This window comes from Rattus norvegicus, chromosome 8 (genome assembly GCF_021556685.1).
Source record: "Rattus norvegicus strain SHRSP/BbbUtx chromosome 8, alternate assembly SHRSP_T2T, whole genome shotgun sequence".
Taxonomy (NCBI): Eukaryota; Metazoa; Chordata; class Mammalia; order Rodentia; family Muridae; genus Rattus; species Rattus norvegicus.
Window position 1 is genome coordinate 6,584,174 of NC_141541.1, and position 16,187 is coordinate 6,600,360.

Sequence of the window (16,187 nt, forward strand, 5' to 3'; positions counted from 1 at the left end):
CCTTTCCCATTTGTATCACTTTGACCTCTTTTTGTTGTTCAATTTCTGTGACTAGAACTTTCTCTATGATATTAGATAGGTAGGCAGAGAATGGAGAGACTTGTCTAGTCCCTGATTTTAGTGGAATTGGTTCAAGTTTCTCTCCATTTAATTTGATTTTGGCTACTGGTTTGCTGTATATTGCTTTTACTATGTTTACATATGGTCCTTACATTCCCTGTTTCTCCTAGCCTTTTTATCATGAAGGTGTATTGAATTTTGTCAAGTGGTTTCTCAGCATCTAATAAGATGATCATGTGTTTTCATCCTTTGACTTTGTTTATATTGTGTATTACAATGATGACCATTTCATAGGTGAGAAAATAGGAAATTTTCTTAATGTGGAAAGAGTGCTATGTTGCTTTTATCTAGTTAATCATGTATGGTTGAGCATTTCAATTTTATTTCTTTCCTCAGGTGATAATAAGAACACTTGTCTATTTCATTATTGTAGACCAATACTCATGTAGGTCATCAAGTATGAAAATTAATTCTATAAAGTTCTTAGCTAAATATTGAATATTATGTGAATATGATAGTTTCAATAGGAATTGCCCCCTTAGAATCATATACCTGAATGCTTAGCACCTAAGGGGTGTCACTATTAGGAGGTATAGAGTTGTTGGAGTAGCCCTTATTAAAGAAAATATCTCACTGTGAGGGTAGGTTTTGAGGCCTCTTGTGCTGGTACTATGCCCAGTGTACAATAGTTTCATGCTATCTATAAATCATGATAAAGAATTGTGAGCTCCATCTCCAGCACCATGTCTCCCTACATGCTACTATGCTCCCCACCATGAAAATAATGAAATAAAGTTTGGAATCTGTAAGCCCCAAATAAATGATTTCTGTTATAAGAGTTGTTGCCATGATGTCTCTTGATAGCAATGAAATCCTAAAACAAAATAGTATAGGTTGAAACCTATGTTCTTGGATTCTGCATCCATATTCCATGGGTTTTCAACTCTGTCTTGCCTCTTTTTACCTCTATGATGCAGAGAAACTTGAAATACCTGTGTTTCAGTTTTAACGTGTTTCAAAGGAGGAAAACAACAACACTTATGGCAGAACAGTGATGTAAATATTATAGGAGTTAATAAATGTGATGGGCTGAAAACATAACGCCTGTCATAAAATGTAATAATTGTTCCAACTGTTGTATCTTATGTTCACATAAGTACAAAGCTGAATTCTCATATGTATGGAATTAATTACAAGAAATATCCCCCCTAAAATTTTATATTTAGCAGCAGCATAGGTTTTTTTTTTTTATCTTTATTAACTTGAGTATTTCTTATTTACATTTCGATAGTTATTCCCTTTCCCGGTTTCCAGGACAACATCCCCCTAACCCCTCCCCGGCCACTTATATATGGTTGTTCCCCTCCCCACACTCCCCCCATTACCGCTCTCCCCCCAACAATCGCTTGCACTGGGGGTTCAGTCTTAGCAGGACCAAGCACTTCCCCTTCCACTGGTGCTCTTACTAGGCTATTCATTGCTACCTATGAGGTTAGAGTCCAGGGTCAGTCCATGTATAGTCTTTGGGTAGTGGCTTAGTCCCTGGAAGCTCTGGTTGGTTGGCATTGTTGTTCATATGGGGTATCGAACCCCTTCAAGCTCTTCCAGTCCTTTCTCTGATTCCTTTAACGGGGGTCCCGTTCTCAGTTCAGTGGTTTGCTGGTGGCATTTGCCTATGTATTTGCTGTATTCTGGCTGTTTCTCTCAGGAGAGATCTACATCCGGGTCCTCTCAGCCTTCACTTCTTTGCTTCATCCATCGTATTTAATTGGGTGACTGTATATGTATGGGCCACATGTGGGACAGGCTCTGAATGGGTGTTTCTTCTGCCTCTGTTTTAATCTTTGCCTCCCTATTCCCTGCCAAGGGTGATTTTTTTCCTCTTTAAAAGAAAGAGTGAAGCATTAGCATTTTGATCATCCGTCTTGAGTTTCATGTGTTCTGTGCATCTAGGGCAATTCAAGCATTTGGGCTAATAGCCACTTATCAATGAGTGCATACAATGTGTGTTCTTCTGTGATTGGGTTACTTCACTCAGGATTGTATTTTCCAGTTCCATCCATTTGCCTATGAATTTCATAGAGTCATTGTTTTTTATACCTGAATAATATTCCATTGTGTAGATGTACCACATTTTCTGTATCCACTCCTCTGTTGAAGGGCATCTGGGCTCTTTCCAGCTTCTGGCTATTATAAATAAGGCTGCGATGAACATAGTGGAGCACGTGTCTTTTTTTATATGTTGGGGCATCTTTTGGGTATATGCCCAAGAGAGGTATAGCTGGGTCCTCAGGTAGATCAATGTCCAATTTTCTGAGGAACCTCCAGACTGATTTCCAGAATGGTTGTACCAGTCTGCAATCCCACCAACAATGGAGGAGTGTTCCTCTTTCTCCACATCCTAGCCAGCATTTGCTGTCACCTGAGTTTTTGATCTTAGCCATTCTCACTGGTGTGACGGTTGTTTTGATTTGCATTTCCCTTATGACTGAAGATGTTGAATGTTGCTTTAGGTGTTTCTCAGTCATTCAGCATTCCTCAGCTGTGAATTCTTTGTTTAGCTCTGAACCCCATTTTTTAATAGGGTCATTTGCCTCCCTGTGGTCTAACTCCTTGTGTTCTTTGTATATTTTGGATATAAGCCCTCTATCTATTGTAGGATTGGTAAAGATCTTTTCCTAATCTGTTGGTTGTCGTTTTGTCCTAACCACAGTGTCCTTTGCCTTACAGAAGCTTTGCAGTTTTATGAGATCCCATTTGTCGATTCTTGACCTTAGAGCATAAGCCATTGGTGTTTTGTTCAGGAATTTTTTTTCAGTGCCCATGTGTTACAGATGCTTCCCTAGTTTTTCTTCTGTTAGTTTGAGTGTGTCTGGTTTGATGTGGAGGTCCTTGATCCACTTGGACTTAAGCTTTGTACAGGGTGATAAGCATGGATCGATCTGCATTCTTCTACATGTTGACCTCCAGTTGAACCAGCACCATTTGCTGAAAATGCTATCTTTTTTCCATTGGATGGTTTTGGCTCCTTTGTCAAAAATCAAGTGACCATAGGTGTGTGGGTTCATTTCTGGGTCTTCAATTCTATTCCATTGGTCTATCTGTCGGTCTCTGTACTGATACCATGCAGTTTTTATCACTATTTCTCTGTAATACTGCTTGAGTTCAGGGATAGTGATTCCCCCTGAAGTCCTTTTATTGTTGAGGATAGTTTTAGCTATCCTCGGTTTTTTTGTTATTCCAGATGAATTTGCAAATTGTTCTGTCTAACTCTCTGATGAATTAGATTGGTATTTTGATGGGGATTGCATTGAATCTGTAGATGCCCTTTGGTAAAATGTCTCTTTTTACTATATTAATCCTGTCGACTCATGAAAATGGGAGATATTTGCATCTTCTGAGGTCTTCTTCAATTTCTTTCTTCAGTGACTTGAAGTTCTTATTGTACAGATATTTTACTTGCTTGGTTAAAGTCACACCGAGGTACTTTATATTATTTGGGTCTATTATGAAGGGTGTCGTTTCCCTAATTTCTTTCTCGGCTTGTTTCTCTTTTGTGTAGAGGAAGGCTACTGATTTATTTGAGTTAATTTTATACCGAGCCACTTTGCTGAAGTTGTTTATCAGCTTTAGTAGTTCTCTGGTGGAACTTTTGGGATCACTTAAATATACTATCATATCATCTGCAAATAGTGATATTTTGACTTCTTCTTTTCCGATCTGTATCCCCTTGACTTCCTTTTGTTGTCTGATTGCTCTGGCTACAACTTCAAGAACTATATTGAATAAGTAGGGAGAGAGTGGGCAGCCTTGTCTAGTCCCTGATTTTAGTGGGATTGCTTCAAGTTTCTCTCCATTTAGTTTAATGTTAGCAACTAGTTTGCTGTTTATGGCTTTTACTATGTTTAGGTATGTGCCTTGAATTCCTATTCTTTCCAGGACTTTTATCATGAAGGGATGTTGAGTTTTGTCAAATGCTTTCTCAGCATCTAATGAAATGATCATGTGATTTTTTTCTTTCAGTTTGTTTATGTAATGGATCACTTTGATGGTTGTCTGTATATTAAACCATCCCTGCATGCCTGGGATGAACCCTACTTGATCATGGTAGATGATTGTTTTGATGTGCTCTTGGATTCGGTTTGCCAGAATTCTCTTGAGTATTTTTGCGTCGATATTCCTAAGGGAAATTGGTCTGAAGTTCTTTTTCTTTGTTGAGTCTTCGTATGGTTTAGGTATAAGAGTAATTGTGGTTTCATAGAAGGAATTCAGTAGTGCTCCATCTGTTTCAATTTTGTGGAATAGTTTGGATAGTATTGGTATGAGGTCTTCTATAAGTTTTGATAGAATTCTGCACTAAACACGTCTGGACCTGGGCTCTTTCTTGTTGGGAGACCTTTAATGACTGCTTCTATTTCAGTAGGAGTTATGGGGTTGTTTAAATGTTTTATCTGTTCCTGATTTAACTTCAGTACATGGTATCTGTCTAGGAAATTTTCCATTTCCTGCAGATTTTGACGTTTTGTTGAATATAGGCTTTTGTAATAAAATCTGATGATTTTTTTAATTTCCTGATTCTGCAGTTATGTCTCTCTTTTCATTTCTGATTTTGTTAATTTGGACACACTCTCTGTTTCCTCTTGTTAGTCTGGCTAAGGGTTAATCCATCTTGTTGATTTTCTCCAAGAACCAACTTTTGGTTCTCTTGATTCTTTGTATGGTCCTTTTTGTTTCTACTTGTTTGATTTCAGCTCTGAGTTTGATTATTTCCTGTCTTCTATGCCTCCTGGGTGTATTTGCTTCTTTTTGTTCTTTTTGAGCTTTTAGGTGTGCCATCCAGCTGGTGACATATGCTCTCTCCTGTCTCTTTCTGCAGGCACTCAGAGCTATGAGTTTTCCTCTTAGCACAGCATTCATTGTGTTCCATAAGTTTGGGTATGTTGTACCTTAATTTTCATTAAATTCTACGAAGTCTTTAATTTCTTTCTTTTTTTTCTTCCTTGACCAGGTTATCGTTGAGTACAGCATTGTTCAACTTCCCCGTGTGTTGGTGTACTTCCCTCATTGTTACTGAAGACCAGCTTTAGCCAGTGGTGGTCTGATAGGATGCATGGGATTATTTCTATCTTTCTGTATCTGTTGAGGCCTGTTTCTTTTTGTTTTTTTTTTTTATCAATTATATGGTCAATTTTGGAGAAAGTACCATGAGGTACTGAGAAGAATATAATATATATCCTTTTGCTTTATGAAAGAATGTTCAATAATAACTGTTAAGTCCATTTCGTTCATGACTTATCTTAGTCTGTGTACATCTCTGTTTAATTTCTGTTTCTATGACCTGTCCGTTAATGAGAGTGGGGTGTTAAAATCTCCTACTATTATTGTGTTAGGTGCAATGTGTGTTTTGAGCTTTAGTAAGGTTTCTTTTTGTTTGTTTGTTTTTTTTTTGTTTGTTTGTTTTTGAGGGTGTCAGATTCCCTAGAAATGAGATTGCAGACAGTTTTGAGCCAACATGTGGTTTCTGGGAATTGAACTCAGGACCTCTGGAAGAGCAGACAGTGCTCTTAACCACTGAGCCATCTCTCCAGTCCAAGGTTTCTTTTACGTATGTAGGTGCACTTGTGTTTGGAGAATAGATATTTAGGATTGAGTGTTCATCTTGGTGGATTTTTCCTTTGATGAATATGAAGTGTCCTTCTGTATCTTTTTTGATGACTTTTAGTTGAAAGTCGGTTTTATTCAATATTAGAATGGCTACTCCAGCTTGCTTCTTCAGATCACTTGCTTGGAAAGTTGATTTCCAGCCTTTCACTCTGAGGTAGTGTCTGTCTTTGTCTCTGAGGTGTGTTTCCTGTTGGCAGCAGAATGCAGGGGTCCTCACTGCATACCCAGTTTTTTTATCTATGTCTGTTTATGGGGGAGTTGAGACCATAGATGTTGAGAGATATTAAGGAATAGTGATTATTGCTTCCTGTTATATTCATATTTGGATGTGAGATTATGTTTGTGTGCTTTTCTTCTCTTTGTTTTCTTGCCAACACGATTAGTTTCTTGCTTTTTCTAGGGTGTGGCTTGCCTCCTTATGTTGGGCTTTACCATTTATTATCATTTGTAGCACTGGATTTGTAGAAAGATATTGTGTAAATTTGGTTTTGTCATGGAATATCTTGGTTTCTCCATCTATGTTAATTGAGAGTTTTGCAGGATACTGTAACCTGGGCTGGCATTTGTGTTCTCCTAGTGTCTGTATGACATCTGTCCAGGATATTCCGGCTTTCATAGTCTCTGGCGAGAAGTCTGGTGTGATTCTGATAAGTCTGCCTTTATATGTTACTTGACCTTTTTCCCTTATTGCTTTTAATATTCTTTCTTTATTTTTTGCATTTGGTGTTTTGACTATTATGTGACAGGAGGACTTTCTTTTCTGGTCCAAACTATTAGGAGTTCTGTAGGCTTCTTGTATGTTTATCGGTATCTCTTTCTTTAGGTTAGGGAAGTTTTCTTCTATGATTTTGTTGAAGATATTTACTGGTCCTTTGAGCTGGGAGTCTTCATTCTCTTCTAGTCCTATTATCCTTATGTTTGATCTTCTCTTTGAGTCCTGGATTTCCTGTATGTTTTCGACCAGTAGCTTTTTCCATTTTCCATTATCTTTGACAGTTGTGTCTATGATTTCTATGGAATCTTCTGCTCCTGAGATTCTCTCTTCTATCTCTTGTAATCTGTTGGTGATGCTTGTAACTACAGCTCTTTGTCTCTTCCTTTGGTTTTCTATATCCAGGATTTTTTCCCTTTTTTCTTTCTTTATTGCTTCTATTTCCATTTTTTAATTCCTTCACTTGTTTGATTGTGTTTTCCTAGAATTCTTTCAGGGATTTTTGTGATTCCTCTCTATAGGCTTATACTTTTTTATTTATGTTTTCCTGCGTTTCTCTAAGGGAGTTCTTCATGTCTTTCTTGAAGTCCTCCAGCATCATGTTCAAATATGATTTTAAATCTAGATCTTGCTTTTCTGGCTTATTTGGATATTCAGTGTTTGCCTCGGTGGGCTCCGATGATACCATGTAGTGTTGCTTTCTGTTGCTTGGGTTCCTGTGCTTGTCTTTCGCCATCAGATTATCCCTGGTGTTACTTTGTTCTGCTATTTCTGACAGTGGCTAGACTGTCCTATAAACCTGTGTGTCAGAAGTGCTGTAGACCTGTTTTCTTTCAGCCAGTTATGGGGACAGAGTGTTCTGCTTTCAGGCGTGTAGTTTTTCCTGTCTACAGGTCTTCAGTTGTTCCTGTGGACCTGTGTCCTGAGTTCACCAGGCAGGTCACTTGGAGCAGAAAAGTTGGTCTTACCTGTGGTCCCGAGGCTGAAGTTTGCTCCTGAGGTGTTGCTTATGAACTCTGAGAGGGCAACAACCAGGAGGACCTGCATCGCCCTTTCTGGGAGCCCTAGTGCAACAGGGTTCCAGATGGCATTTGGTGTTTTCCTCTGGAGTCAGAAATGTGGGGAAAGGGTAATCTCTTTTGGCTTCCCAGGCCTGTCTGCCTCTCTGAAGGTTTAGCCTCCCTCCCACAGGATTTGGGTGCAGAGAACTGTTAATCCAGTCCCTTCAGGTTCTGGCTGTGTCTTTGGCCCCGGGGAACTGCAACTCCAGTCCCCTTATCTATCAGTTTCTAGAGGCCATATACAGTTTCCACTTGGGCCAGGGTTGTGGTCAGGGGTGGGCAGTATTGGTGGTCTCTTCTGCTCTGGAGACTCAGGAGTGCCTACCTTTCTGGGTGGGGAGCTCTCTCCCCCACAGGGTTTGGGAGCAGTGAGGTGTGGGTGGGGATCAGCGAGGTTGGGCTCAGACATTTTTCTTGATCTTTAAATAAGCATATAACTCTTTTACAGCTGACCATTTGGGACCGGATTTATATATTGGTCTTGTTCCTCATACTCAAAGCTTGAAAAGAGTTATTTCAGCCTTGACCATATATAAGAGAAAGCTGGGTTTCTCCAGACAAGATGAGTAGGAAGTTGTAGTGGTTACATACACTCACTGGTATTTTCACCAAAGTTTCCCAAAGGTTGACAGACAGTTGAGAAGCACGACTGTAGAATTTGTAGTTTCGTATACTAAGTAATCTCTTAGTTTTCACCTCTGATAGATAATGTTATCAGGTTCAAATAAATAAAATAGTTATCTATGGGTAATTCTTTAAACCCATCCTGTTGTTTTTATTATGTCTACGCCTTACGATTATGCATTGGGCAACAGAAATGAGGAGTTTGTTTAATTAAGATTATACATTTCTGTACAATGAAAAGTTACTTATATAATGCAAAAGTCATGAATATCAAGTAAAAGAATCACAGAATATAAATATGGCAAGGGATTTCTAAGAGTATCTAATAGAAAATAAGATTCATTTTGAAGCTTGCAATGCTGATGTAACTTATTGCCTATATAATCTTGTAGAATGTATCATTCCTTCCTTACCTTTCTTCATCTCTAAAAATGAGATGCACATGCCATTTCATCAACTAACAAGTCATTTATGCTGCCTGTGCATGTGTGCATGCATGCTTAGGCATGTGGACAAACATACACCCTGATGTTTCCTCCAGCTGATCCTTGCACCATCTGGCATGGTATCCTGAACAGGGACTCTGTGAGTCCTATCTGAAGGACTGTCTGCACATGCAACAGCCAGCTCCTGGGATCATTCCCTCTTACTGTCAATGCCTAGTATCTCTGGCTCTGTTTTGTCAGATTCACAACTGTTTATTTTGATCTTGTGAACTTTTACAAGCATAAAGTTTGGTGTGTGGAGTTAGGCATTACAGGAGAGGTGGAGTAATGCTTCTTACAAGTCTCGTGATGATGATGCCTCCTGCCACAAATTGGAAGCTTATGGGAATCCTCTGCCTGAGGTCCAGAAAATATGTTTGCCTTCTCTTTCCAACTCATTTCCTAGCAACATTTTTTTTATTTGGAATTGAAACAACTAGAGGCTACTATCCTTATATTATAAGGAAGCCGAGAAAAATCAAAACATTCTGAATGTATTTTCAAGATAGCAACCTCTCTCCAATCTCCCTTCTCATTCGTATTTTTCTAGATCTTTCAAAATAAACAGAGCACTAAACTCACTTGTTATACATTCATTGTGGCAAGAAAAGGAAGTTCATGAATGTTTCTTACTAGATGTAAGTATCTCTTCCACAGGTCTTATTTTAGCTATGCTCTTTCAGGATGTATCTATTTATAGATTTAACTTTAGCCATAACTTCAGTTTTTATGTTGAGAACTCCTTGAGTCACTATTTCCCTGAACTGACCAAAGGGAAATATTTATAAATTAGCTTACCATTTTCTTATTTTTCTTTTCTAGTAGCTTCTCATGATTATATAGCAGAGAAAGCTCTATTTATTTATTATCTGATTATGTGGTAACACCTTTGCAGCATATCACAATTATTGTTATATACACACACACACACAACACACACACACACACACACACACACACACACACACAAACACACATTTTTGTTCTCCAAGAGATTTTGGGACTGTGGAGTTTAAGAACATGTTTTTCTCTTTGGCACAAGCAATGACTGTCATTTATTATCAATTTACTATATGCTAGACATGTTGCTTTATTTCAGGTATTTCCCATAAAATATATGTACACATGAAAACTCTTATTTATTTATTTATTTTTAAAATTGGGCAGAGTTTTATTTTCTTTTACAATTTAATAAATCCTTTTGATGACTGCACATGGGGTAATGCTGCTTGGTAGTTCAGAAAGATCACAGCAATGGTATTTTCCTGACAGTATTCAGTCTTCCATAGTCACTGAAATGACCTGTATGAGGTAACTGTCAAACCAGCAAGACTGCATTTATGCACCCATCATTTTCAGGATTGTTTGTGACTTGAGCATACTTTCTCCAAATAAGCTTGCCTCCTTGTGTCACAAGGCCCAGCTCTTTCACATTCACTTCAATAACTGTACCTTTGGTGATCACACCCAGGGTTGTCTATAGTGGGGATGATGGATTCTTTTTCACACTGAGTATAGGCAGGTAAAAGATAACTTTCAGCTCAGGGTGTGTGACATGGTCTTTTTTGAAACATAGACCAATTGGCCTAATGAACCTTTCGTATTTAGGTGTTTTGTTTTTTGTTTTTTTGTTTTTTTTTTTTTTGTAAAATCATCACCAACAAAGCAGACTTTTGTAACCATTCTCTTCCATGCCTTCTTTTTTCTTTTTCTAATTCGAATAACTTTCAATACTTCTGTTCCTTCTTGGGAATGAACTTTGGGTAGAGGGACCTCCCATTTTCTCACCTTTCGTTTCTGCTTAATCATGTTGGAAAGTGCTTTTGCTCTCAACTGCCCTTCTCTGTCCAGCAGATAGGCAGGAACTGCTTCCTGTGGAGTCTTCTCATCATCTTTCTGCTTAGTGTTTCTCTTTTCATGTATCTTAATGGTGTTTTTCATTTGTATTTTCTCAGCATGGCACAGTTTATTGTAGAGCTTAACCTTCAGGCCAATCTTTTTTTTTTCTCCTTCTTTGAATGTTCATTGGCCTCCAGACATTTTTCATTTCTCTTTTTCTCATGGTAGTCCAAATGATATCCATATCGTTTACGGTACTATTCAATATATTCATTTTGTGGCATGATGACAGCCGTGGAGCAGCCATCTGCGACCTCCCATGTTCCAAAAAACTTGTAATTCCTGGGTGTCACTGGCCCAGAAGCCTAGTTCACTCAGGCCAGAATGGGAAAGGGTAGTGGAAAACTCTTATTTTATATGGTCTAATTAAACTGTTGAAGTAGATATAACTAATAAATCAGATTTTGATTTTGAAATGAGTTTGACATTAAAGTCAAAGTATAAAGTATAAAACATGTTTTTAAATTTGTTCTTAAAGGTAAAGGGAAGTAGGTTAGAGGATTGGGGACTTTCCCCATTTTCTATGCTGATTTGCATCATTAGCACATATGAACATTTAAGAATATTTAAGAGTGTTTTAAATTTTTTTCTCTCTGTCTCTGTCTCTGTCTCTGACTCTACCCCCCTCTCTCTTTCCCTGTGTGTGTGTGTGTGTGTGTGTGTGTGTGTGTGTGTGTGTGCGTGTGTGCGTGTGTGTATGGTATAGGCATATGTATGGAGGCCAGTAGTCAAAGTCAGTTGTTTTTCTTTAATACTCACTACTTTATTTATCTGAAACAGTGTTTGTCACTGTACCTGTACCTGTACCTTCTTAGTTCAGCTAATCTAGCTGACCAGTGACAAGCCTACTGTCTCTGTGTCTCCTGAGTAATTTAGGTGTGCTACCATGCATTGCGTCGTAAGCACTTTACCCAGTGAGTTGTTTCCTCATTGCACCACAGTAAAGACATGATGAAAAAGTAGTCTCCCTCATTAGAGATATATTTTTAGTCATTCATTTCATGCTACTTATTAAAGACAGAAAGATCATGAGACTATATGAAAATATCTCTCACTGGTAACACATTAGGTTAAAGCCATAAAGTGAAATCTGAAAACAGAAATCAATCCATACTTCTCAGGCACTCTAAGGGGTCAGGATGGTGTTGAAGTTGTCCTTGACTCCATTTCAGAGATGTCTTCAAACCTGCCTGGTTCAGGGTTCAGGCCACTACTATGTACCCATTAACTGCTCTTAAGAAAGAGCAAGTGGGTAACTATTTATCAAGCTGAAGTATTTCTGGTTGTCTCCAAGAATGATTTCTTCCAATATGTTTGTAAACTGAAAGACTAACTTTTAGCAACTGTAGAGGTAAATCATTCACACAAGAGCAAAAGTCAGCTTTTTAATCAGCACAAACATTTTCCAAAAAATTTACCTTTAAATGATGTAAAAAATTCTAGTGTAGGGAAAAGTTGTCTTTTTGGACAAATGAGATCATTCTCATAGTTGCAGGCTCTGTGCCAGAAACCTCTCAGGGGCCTTGGATGTGAGAACATCTTTTCTTTATCACTAAAGGAGCCCTGTCTATTCCACTCTTTAGATTTCTCAAAGTGCTTCATGATTACTTGATTCCAGAGTATATTTTCTTTCTTAGGTATATTCTATTTATTCTGTAATATTCTCTGTAATAGTTTGATATCTCCTTTATCTTTCAACTTAATGTAAATGAAACAATCTATGAAGAAGAGGAGGCAGAAGGATTGTTAAGACCCAGGGATGACAGATGACTTTAAGGAAAAAGTGCTTTTCAACTACAACAGAGCTGAAACACAAATCAATTCACAGAAATTGTGAAAGTATACATTACATAGGCCCTGCAGAGGTTTAAGAAAAACAAAATCCCATCAGAGAAGGGGAAGTAGGCCCAATGTCTCACTTTGAATTCATAGCGTATGTTTTTTTTTTTTTTCTAACATTGTCTCATGCCTTGGCTTTATCTAGGTAAAGACTATGTGCAAAGCCTTAAATTTCTACAATGGAATGATACTCTGACCTAGCCATATATACTCTTGTATGTCATAGTGTGTACCCCTGTTTTATTTTATTACATAAACTCAGTTCTGGCTTTAAAGCAAACATTCCCAACAAAGGGAGGTGTAAAAGAATTGAACGAAGATCACCAAAGTTATCCTGTATGTTTTATACAGAACTAATGTGGCTTGGGTTGAAGTAAAAGTTAACAGAGATCTCTTGTGTCTGCTTTAATTTACATGCTCTTTTTTGTCTATTTTATTTAATGTTTTGTGTTTAATTTTTAAAAAAATTGATATTTTATTTATTTACAAAAGTTATCTCCTTTCCCAGTTTCCCCTCTGTGAACCCTTTATCCCATCTTCCTTTAACCTGCTTCTATGAGGGTAAGTTATATGCTTTTAAGATTCAATTTGAAGAATTAGAAACAAGCACTAGTCAACCCTTTCTTAGGCAACCAGCTTGGCACTAGATCTTTCTACAGATGACCTTTGAGAGATACTAGTTTTGTAGAATTCATTAGTAGTGGTCCCTGGCATTACCAAATTGTAGTGGTACTTGCATATAGAAGAACATATGTTATTGCCATATTTCTTAAATTTATCCTTGGTATAATGGATCAGCATTTTGCTAAATATATAATGGCTTTATTTCTGTTGGACAATAGAGAAGAGAAATATTTTGAGAATTATTGTCAACAGAAATTGTTTGAGAATTTCATATAATATTTGATCAAATCTCCTCTTTACCATGTAATATTTTTCCATTTATCTCCTCACTTCTTCCATGGCATTATATACCTACAACAAACAAACAAACAACAAACAAACATAAAATAAAAACCAAAAAACTTCACTAAGTTCACTAAAGTCTCCTTCCTATATATATAATGGATGTTATGGAATCATCTACTGGAACATTGTTAGAGTCTCAGGAGCCACATCCCTGAAGAAAACTGGTTATTTTTCTCGACCAGCAGCCATCAGTTGCCAATAACTCCTCAGGTAGGGGTAGAACTTCATGAATTCCACACAGTATATGCTGGGGGTGGTTGGATGGCTTAATCTGTTGTAGATTTTGTGTAGGTAATCACACCTGCTTTATGTTCATATATGTACAACAGCTCTGTCATGACTGCCATATTCCTTCTTCCACTACTATCTCTGAGTCTTTGTGTTGGCGGTATGATACCAAGGGCTCATTTAGAGCTGATCATGCCCTCACCAGTCTATTTTCTATAGGTTTCTGTCTTAATAATATACTGAAACCTCTTCTGATACCTGAACGATACATAATCTATGGGTATAAATGTTAGAATTTAGGGGGGGATACTTTTGTTTTAAAGATTCACTCTTTTGCCATTGAGAATTTAATTATTATAACATCCTAATAAAATTAATGTTCTGAGATATTAGTACCCAATTCACTTGTATACATGGATTTTCAAAATTTGGAGCATTACTGTTTAAATAAATTTGTCAATAATTCCTCGATCTAGAATAAATAATGTTAGAATTAATAATGTATCTGAACCTGCCATGGGAGGGAAAATTACATAGTTCATTGATGAGTTACAAACTTCTCTTTTGAAGACATGAGGGAGAAATCCAAAGCACTAGAGGCCTGTTCATGAGACATGAGAACAATCTTCTATTTGATATTTCTTGAGTCACACAGGAAGTTAGGCTGACATGACCCATTAGGACTCTGGGTGACTGCTTCCCATATTATTCCAGCCATCCTATGACTATTTCTAAACAAACATTAATACAAAAAAGAACATTGAGTTTAAAATATATAATTATAGAGTTGAAAGTTTTAACTCAATTTACTGTTACTTCCAGACTACCTTTGAAAGTCTCCTTACAACAGGAAAGAACAAATAAAGGTGTGAATTTTCAGCTAGTTACTATCTCACAGAGATTATAGAAGGTACCTGGGAAGGAATGCAAGTCACATTCCAGTAGTCCCTTTTCCATTGCTCCCAAACCTTCCACTGGAGCCACTGAGTATTTTATTTAGTACCCATTAATAGCTCATCAAAAGAATTGAATACAGGGCAGAAAAGACCATTGTATTCAACATTGGGAAACTGGGCGATTTCTGACTGGCTCATTTAGTACCTCTTGGGAATACACATGACCAGATGGTAAATGCATTAATACTGTAAAGTTACAACATTTATGAAATTAATCTGCTTGTCCTTAGATTGGAAACTATACTGATGAACTGATAATGTATCTTCATTCTTGTTATCCTGTAGCCTCAGACGATACACATGACTCTCAAGAGGACATTGCAGTATTATGAACATCAAGTTATTGGGTGAGTAAAAATGTATTTTAGCTCTTGATGAAAAAATTCAAAATGATTTATCAAATGCAGCTCTTGAGCTAGTAAGTTAGTGTGATCCTAAAGTTAACTTTATAGTGTCTGTTTGTTAACATGTAGGCTAGGACTAATAAGAGTACTTTACAGTGAAAAAAAATACTTCAGTTTATTTGTGTTTTCTGCATTTAAATGGAAAATAAATTTCTTTTTTTTTTTGTTTTCCTCACATTTTCCTCCTTTCTTATGTTATTTTTCATTTGTAAGACTGAATCTTATAATTTTGTTTTGCTACTACCAATGGATTATTGGTACCAAATAGAGGTTTGAACAGGGTTTTGAATCTTTACATAGAGTTTGGATGCAATCAACTTTAAGGATATATCTTGTTTTAGCCAGGGCCACATGCTTCATGTTTTCTCTGCTAGCACCCATTTCTTAAAAATGGTTTTGGAAATTATGTGTATTAATAATGCTTCATAACAAAAAGTAAGAAATAGAGACCTTGTACAGAGATATTTTAATAAAATGTGTTGGTTATGTTAATAACCCAAAATAGATGTCATGATTAAGTGATATTTCAGTGAAAGAAATTTTCAGTAAGAAAACTCCAAATAAATAGGCCTAAACTCACTTTTAATTACCCGTAGTAAAAAGCAGTTTGGCAAATAACAAAAGAAATTTACTTTTGGGAGTAATCTAGCCTGTCATATTAAATCAACTAACACTAGAAACAATGGATATTGTCACTGTACCTTGTTAGTAGTTTCTTTGTGTGGGAAAGGTTTGGCTTATAAAAATTCAAATATTTTTAAACCTTGAAATATTATTTGGGATCATTTTACATTATGGGGATAATTATAACCCACATTTTGGAGTATTAGGATATAATATGATTAAAATAAAACAGAAGGACAGAAGAATACAAAGTAATCTCACTGCTTCACATAATGCCATGTACTTTAAAGCACTTGATTATTATGTTGATTGTCACTCAGTGGCAATTACTTCGAAACATTGACGCATTAAATCTCAGAAGTTCAGTGCTAAAAAATATATTTAAGCTTATTAGATGGCTTTTGGTGCTTTAGTGGCCATTAGTGTTTTAAAATAGTTTATCTTAATGGAGCAAGAGAATGCCAAGTGAACCTTCCCTTGTACATTTTAAAATAAGAGCAATTACCCATTAAAGTTGTTACCTTCCAAGTATACTCTGTGGCTAAACTCAATACATGTACCTAAGCAATTTGTAAATTATACTATATAATTGTATATTTTTATAATTATTTTAAATATTTTTTATGATAATGCTAGTGAATAAAATCAAAGTATTGTTTTTT

General features: G+C 36.8%; 1 protein-coding gene and 1 pseudogene across 2 annotated transcripts in view; one reads left to right on the top strand and one right to left on the bottom strand.

The window, feature by feature from the left end:
- The window catches only part of Gucy1a2 (guanylate cyclase 1 soluble subunit alpha 2), a 400,211-nt gene that overhangs the window by 22,818 nt on the left and 361,206 nt on the right, over window positions 1–16,187 (top strand). For both annotated transcript variants that reach the window (XM_087563638.1, NM_023956.2), the window contains 1 exon segment: window positions 14,783–14,844. In XM_087563638.1, the coding sequence (XP_087419764.1) occupies window positions 14,783–14,844 (62 nt within the window).
- Window positions 9,925–10,729, bottom strand: Nsa2-ps14 (NSA2 ribosome biogenesis factor, pseudogene 14; annotated as a pseudogene).